The sequence below is a fragment of the Mizuhopecten yessoensis genome, unplaced genomic scaffold, assembly GCF_002113885.1.
Source record: "Mizuhopecten yessoensis strain PY_sf001 unplaced genomic scaffold, ASM211388v2 scaffold11183, whole genome shotgun sequence".
NCBI lineage: Eukaryota > Metazoa > Mollusca > Bivalvia > Pectinida > Pectinidae > Mizuhopecten > Mizuhopecten yessoensis.
Window position 1 is genome coordinate 2036001 of NW_018408921.1, and position 7816 is coordinate 2043816.

The 7816-nt window shown below is 34.5% G+C and overlaps 1 protein-coding gene across 1 annotated transcript; it reads right to left on the reverse strand.

The window, feature by feature from the left end:
* Positions 1-4056: 4056 nt before the first annotated feature.
* LOC110440477 (G-protein coupled receptor 157-like) lies at positions 4057-6360 on the reverse strand. Its single transcript, XM_021483582.1, has 3 exons — positions 5774-6360; positions 5161-5384; positions 4057-4464 (listed from the first exon to the last, which is right to left on the reverse strand). Exons 1-3 carry the CDS (start codon positions 6267-6269, stop codon positions 4057-4059), a joined length of 1128 nt encoding a protein of 375 aa, XP_021339257.1. The 5' UTR covers positions 6270-6360.
* Positions 6361-7816: the final 1456 nt, after the last annotated feature.

Below are 7816 nucleotides of genomic sequence, written 5' to 3' on the forward strand. Positions count from 1 at the left end.
ATCATTATCATTTGTTTGAACAGTGAATAGTTTTGTATTTGATATGTGTTGACATGGTGCAATATATTTCAACAACATGAAACATATCCCGGTTTACCTATACTTCTACGCCTCCATCCGTAATGCGCTTAATACAATAAATGTGTGATGTCGTCCGTTGTTAAATAAGAAACATTTCTCTCTATAATTTCCAACAAAGCTTTCTTAATGATTTTTTACAATATTATTCCTCATCTTCTACAAATCTGGGATTGTTACATTAGTTTAGGCATACAACTTATCATACAATATGTCGCATGGCATTACCGACATATTTAAACACTTTACACCCTTCATGAAACGAGGTTTTATTTTCTAAGAGAGCGTGTAATGTTAGACTGCAATTGCAATGTACAAAATGTTTTAAAAAGATAGAGTCCATTTGTAATATTCTTATTTACCCTGGCAGGTATACTCTCTGTCAAAATCAATTAGACGAAATATTTTGAAAAGTGTCTCATATCTGTTATTCATACGAAAGAAGCATGTTGATGACTGCTCCGTAAGCATCTCCATATGGCGATGCAATGATGATTCAGTCACTGTCAACACGGTGTATACTCATAGCGGTTTTCTGTCAATGCTGTTACTATTTTTCATTTCATCATTGTTTTTAGTTGATGACAGTCAATTAGCAGTTTAAGATTAATTAATTGTGTCCGCCACGGGCCGTTGAACACCCGAGTCTCATGCACAGGTGATATCAGTTAATATTTAAATGAAGTGTAATACTGCTTGGTGGATTACACCATACCTGACATAATATTTAAAATGGACTTTACAAGGAAAGGATGATATATATATATATTGATTACATAGCATGTAAGGATAAAGATGTTCAGCTAGATTTACGTCAAGGTAAAATATATTGAAAAAAGCCCTATTTTCATCTTTTCGACAAGTGTCTGTTCTCTTGGTAAAATGACCTTAGCTGTTAATAGAACGTTAAACAAAATTAAATCAAAATAAACCAAAGATACTTGTGTTTTGAATGGTATTAACTACTGTAAGTGCTTTATTCATATTTAAATTAATAAAACAGGAAAAAGCAATGAACATACCAGGGTTGTCATTATTTGTATCAGGCTTATTTCATGAGAATTGTAAACGGTTAGCCGGTTTCTCAATCGGAAGACCGGGAACCGGTTACAAAAATCATTAACCAAATAGTCAGACATTTATTTACCCCTGGGGGACCCCCATGTTTACCTGACTCAGAATTACTTAACGTGAGACCGATATCGAAATTTTCGATACCAAAAACATTTTTTTGTACTTATTAAACAATTTCAAGTGTAAACAATTGAATTAAACCATCAAAACATGCAATCATCTATGAATTAGTTCGTCGATCAAATCATGTTTCTCAGTAATAACATTACCGCATTTGAGTTCGAGTAGAAATAACATGTATTTTTATATGTTATCGTTATTGTTTAATTACTTAACTGACCGATTAACCGGATATTTGGTCGGAAGAGTTTTTTACACGTATGTCTCATGATAACTAAGTAATCATGCAGAGGTAGGATCCGAACAAAACGAACGAATTTAAAGCGTTTGATACGTTTAACTCAACTCTATGTATAAGCTGATACCCGAGGGTAATTCATAATGAGGGATAGCCGCCCGATGGAATATGATTGAAAATCAGCTGTTTGATTCAGTGGTAATAATTTGATATTTTTTCTTCATGTTTTTGTATCGAGAAAGGGTTGGATTTCCTTAAAATGGTACAATTTCTATTACCCGGACCGTAGTAATTACTGTTTTGGTTATAGATAAATATGCAAATTAAAATATGGAAACTTGACAGCCTAAGGGAATATCGTATTTATCACGAACGGACGAACGAATTTAAAGCGTTTGATACGTTAAACTCTAATCGATGTATGAGCTTATGTTTAAGCTGGTAGCCGAGGGTTATCCTCAAAATATGACAATTTCTATTATCACGTTGACAAGACAATAACACAAAACAAATGGTGACGTCAAAATATTTATTGTTGTGAAAATATAAGCTTAAAATAATATGACACCAAAACTTTATATTGCATGTTGTAATAAAAAATAAAGTCCAACAATGGTGATATCACAATGACCACCACAACACAAGAAAAGTAATTACAGTCATGACGTTACATGATATGCTACATTCGTCTGTATAAACGTTTCTGTATTTATTTTCTAACAATTTACAGCAAAACAGTTCTCTGATGCATGCGCGTTAACACAATTCGAATAAGATATTTAAAAGTGGGTTTCATATTGATTATTATCGATTTTGTTGGTTCTCTTTGAATAGTGATCCCAATTTCATGATTTCCTTAATATATGGCCATTTCTGATGCACAAACGTATAACACTTGGTTTTGAGAGGTGGGTGCTGATAAAGTGTTATGGTCGCTATCAAGATCTCATTGTAAAACATTCTATTTCCTTTTGTGGTATGAAGATCGACCTTTTGTTATGCCCATTAATGTACATTGTTTTGTTGTTACATTGCCGGTTCTGATTTTATGAAGGATTTAACGTTACTTGAATAAGACCTAGCTTTTGGTTGGCGGATACTATCGATGAAGAAGAAGAAACCTTCTTAGTTCCTTAAATTTGCCCTAGTATTTATGTAGTGTAATGTATAAGTATTATGTAAAATTAATATTTCATCAGAATGTTTCTAAATTGTAAACGAGTGGCACATCAATAAAATAGGTATATTGTGAGTTATGGCAATAACATATCTGTTATAACAGGAGATGAATGACACACACACAGGTGACTGTACCTTTAAACATTGGTAAAAGACAGAGAGAGCCAAAAAGGAATGACAGAAAATACAGTTGACTCATCGATGGTGCCAGAGGCAAAACAATTACCAACATCTTCATGTGATTAGAAATTGAGAATTTCACATGTCTGTTACGATTATTATATGCAATGAAAAACATACATTCAATATGACATCAAAGCTTGTTCGTCATGTTATAAAACATCTTCTTGTATCAGAAATGTTAACAATTGAAAATAACTCTCGCTTATTTGCATTTTTGGTACAAATGACTTCTCCAAAACGCATTGTCATCGATGTAATTTCCATTTAATTTAAATATAAGATATTGTGGTATCAATACAGCATACATTTTGGGTTGAGTAGCCAAACAGTTCCATACCACATTGATGCAAGCTCTACGATGGGCGAAATGTAACAAACGAGATTACAAAAAAGCTATGTTAATTTGTTACTTGCATCAACTAATAAGTTACATTATAAACACGCATCGAAACTTAACATGCGTATAATACCTTTTTGATCTATTTTGTTGGGGTTTTATTTAATCATTATCATCGGGAGATAATCAATCATCTTTGGATGGGTTGTCGCTCTTGCCTCATAAATGCGACTATATGTTTTATGAGCATTAAAGTATAAATTAAATTGCTAAATCTTAAACTTTACGTTTTTGTATATTCTTAACAAATTGGGAAGGACTTGTTTACATTATGCATACTATTTTATACTTTTCTTGTGAAATGAATTTTGCAGAGATGAGAATGTATAACAATGAATAATAAATAAATAAATAATTAAAAAATGTACAAATCCTCTTGAAGATGCAATTATTTGAGCCGAGAAAGACACACTTTTCAGCAATAATCAACAAAAATAGATAATATTTTATTTTGAATAAATCTTATAAGCTCATCATGAGGTTTATACACTGAAAGCAATATGATAGGATACAAAATATAGTTAAATTATACCAAAATCATACCAAAATATGTAGTTCTAAACATAAGCGAAATATCTATTAGAATTGCCAAAAAAAACCCAACTTAACAATATCTTAATACGTACTAGCACGATGTTCCTACAGTGAACGTTATGGAAACTTATCAACAGTGTCTCTTGATCTAAAACCTCGGACTTAGCCATTCATCAGGAACTGAATGTTTCTCATTCTTGCGTCACAACCACATTTCCTTGATAATGATACGGATGTCCCATAATATGCCATACTAACCATAGCTTTTATTGCCAATGTTCTTTTCCAAAACTGGAATCGAATCAGAATCCATGTCACCATCTTGTTTCCAACAACATATCTTATTTCGGACCTGACGCCAAACCTTATCATCACAATAACAAAACATAAGGAAGTTCATTGTCCCTTGCAGAGAGCCCCCAACACTTTGGGCGTGTATGAAGAACTTTTCATCCCAAGGTACAAACCCTGGTACTGTAGACGACCCAAAAGCCAGGCCGACGATACGGATCATGATCCTAGTAGTACCCCAAATCCGCGTAAAGTAGAAATAGAACAACACCCAAACCATTATATTGAAGTGCGGTGTGTTTCTGGTCCTTCTGCAAGTCAATCCTGAAGCTTCTTCGTTTTCATTTGGTGATTGATACATGTGGCTACGCTGAAAGAAAAACATAGTTACAATCAGATGTAGCAAGTTCATATTTTTCTATTAAAAAGAAAATAGCCCTCCCGCTCTGACACCTTTAAACGTGTCGATACAATTGATCCATGACAAAGCAACGTTATATAAACTTGTCTAAATGTGATAGATTCTCTCAACTCTTGTATTAATGAAACTATAGAACGAGGAACTAAATTAATTCAATTCACTCTCTCATCTTTCACATTGCATCACGTGTAGAACCGTTCACAAACCGTTTGCTACACTTGAGGATCCCTGTACCTCTGCATGCAACACACTGTAGAATTTAACTGTAGTTATTGGTACATTCAGTAGCCTCTCCTTTTTTTTGTTTTGGATTTATCTGTAGCCTAACTTGGCCAAAGTAATCTCGTTAACCGGGTAGCAAGATACAGAGAACAGAAGTGAGCGTAACTAAAGGAATCTCGAGGAAGTGGTCCAGTGTTCGAATCTAAGTTGACCCTGTTTGTAAACTCGGAATTTTTAAGTTATTATTTTTGCATAAAGGTTTGCAATCAATGGTTGCTTTTAAGAACTGAATTATCATACCCATAGTCATGTTGAAAAAAGGTTTCCATTGAATTGATATAGTATCTAGTTTTGGGCAGGGGTACGGGGATCCCTTAACGTCAAAATTATTTATAGTAAAATCGTGTGTTTTAGCAGTATTACCGATTGCTCCTCTATCCTTCGTTTTCGTTTTTTCAACCATATGGTGAGGATGATAAGAAAAGCGGAAAGCACATAAATCAATATCTCCCATATCTGCTTTGTAAATAACATCCAAAGAAGACGCTCTTTGTTGGATATTTCGTCTTTTATCCAACACCAGGACCCGAATCGTGACCTCGCATCGCCTAAGGCTCCTGTACTGGCCGCAGAAATGGTTATTACTGCTGTAAAGTGAAAAAAGTAAATTGATCCTTTAAAAATGTTTATTTATAAGTTTTAAGCTGAACAGAATATTACCGGAAGTGCTATTATTGAACATGAAAGCCATTTATTTCTCTCTTAAATGTCCCAAACAAAATTGCTCTATTCTGCAGGGCGTCAAATTCAAACACCTATCCATTATTTGCACCATGTGCACAACGGTCCATGTATTATTCGTTTTTTTCGGTTCAACCATCATTACAAAACGGTACTTTATTCCTGGTTTTCTGTTAATGTTATATTATTATTATCATTGGGGACTCATAAACACGTGGACAGTGATAAACACAAATGACACGATAAATGAATCTGACAGAAAACATAGGAATTAAACAGTATTTTAGTTACTCACCAGGTACACCCCAGGCTAAAGAATGATATATGCGCTTTGCTGTTTTACCCTTCATCCATTCTGCTTTGTAAACAGTTACACAAAACACATAGATGATGACGTATAATGTATAAAAGAAGGAGACCAAATCGAAGAATGTGCAGATGAAGCTTTCCACAACACAAAAACTTTCATATTTTCCTTTGTCACTGCTCGTATAGTAAGCTATTCCCATATCCATCCCTACACAAAAGAATAAGTCAATCACTGCCAGAAATTGAACCAAATAAACTATCAAATCTTCTTTTGTCTGAACAATGCATCGGAAAATCAACAGCAGAAACATGGAAAGTATGATTGAGAGATTTGTTGTCAGCAGTGTAAGAGCCTCAACCCAATTAGAAAGATCCAAGGGAGTGTTCTCTGCCGGGCCAATAGTGAAGTTTTCCATGACTGGAGTGCTTCGTGTAATATTTTCCAGCACAGTCGTCCATGCCTCTGTGCTAGGATTTGTCATCTTAAATGTGTTCGTTGTGTGTCGTTCCTTGGTTTGATGGGGTTATCATCTCTCGAAATAAGTAGTTAGCATTATCCCAAGTGATTATTACTAAGGCTGAGCTCGATCATCAGCTATGATAACGCGAATAACGCGATACAGAGAAACAAGAAGCTTCGTTATCAGAAGATCCAACCATCATATGAACTTGAGTAATTATTTGAAAGCAAGGCGGTGATTTGATATCAGGCCAGTTTAAGGTCAATGGTTGATGATCTTTCTTATCAACGAACAAATCACAGTATGTAGATCTGCTTTATCCTCACTGTTGATATTGATACATATTGTTAGTATTTAATCATGGACGTGCATTACCTTGTCTATCGCTGGCAATTTCGTTCGTGTGTTTAGAGTGACCCCGGGTCCTGATTACAACTGCAATTGATTAGTGAGAAGACCTGACCTGCGGCGCGTCATTCATAATTGCAAATATTTGCTGATTTATTCCATGCATGGACAGATAATCATTCAGCTTTATGTTTTACAAGATAATTTACTTCTGAGACGTAAAATGTTAGTTCCCCAGCGATGGTTGTTTTATCGTCATATTCCTCTAACTCGAGTTAGCTATAAAGACATTGCTGTAAAATTCCGTAACGCTAAATAATTTAGTATACCTACCCGACAAGGTTAACCAGACGAGATTAGGAGTCTGCCTAGATATTTGTATTTACTCATAACATCATCACAGTGCAATGCGTCATAAAATAGATAAAAAGAACAATAGCTATATAGTGATACAAGGGATAGATTGACTCGTTTAACAATGCAGACTTTTGTCAATATTCATTGGTCTTATAATACATTAATTATGAGTTTAATCCAGGTTTAGTTTTTAATCAATGTTACTCTCCTTTTTAGTTGTTATGTAATATAGCTGAATAAAGGACAATAGAAGGGGAAGAGTCGGATGTTTTGATCTTATAATCTGAGTTATAGGCTGTAGCTAGGGTTGTCATTCTGTTACACCAGCATCCATTCATGAGTTGAAAATTTACATGGTGGACAAGTTGACTTTAATTTGTCTAAAAGCAGACATGTCCTTCCCCTGTATGTATTGGTCATCTCTCTTCAGCATGAAAAAGATATCAATGTTTTTTATTGTGAATTAACGTCCTCGCAACAGCTTAGGCAATATGAGGACGGGTTCCTAAGGAGACACTACCAACTTCAAGCATATTCGTTCGGACAGCTCGTACATACCGATAACCGAGGCTTATGGATAATGAGGAATAGCCGGCCGAAGCGATATGCTTAAACATCTGCTTTTTGATTCAGTAATAGCGTATTTCTTCGAAATACTGTCAAATTTAATGTCTGGATTGTTAAATATAATTGAAAAAACCAAGAGATCTGATAGGGAGTATGTGTTTATTTTCCATACAATAAAACTGGCAAGACAACAAAACATTTAAACTTTGTTTTCAAGTAGCTAGATAAATAAGTATCGTATGAAGTTTATCACCATAAGTGCTCTTACAAACAGACAAGCGCAAATAGTCGTCACA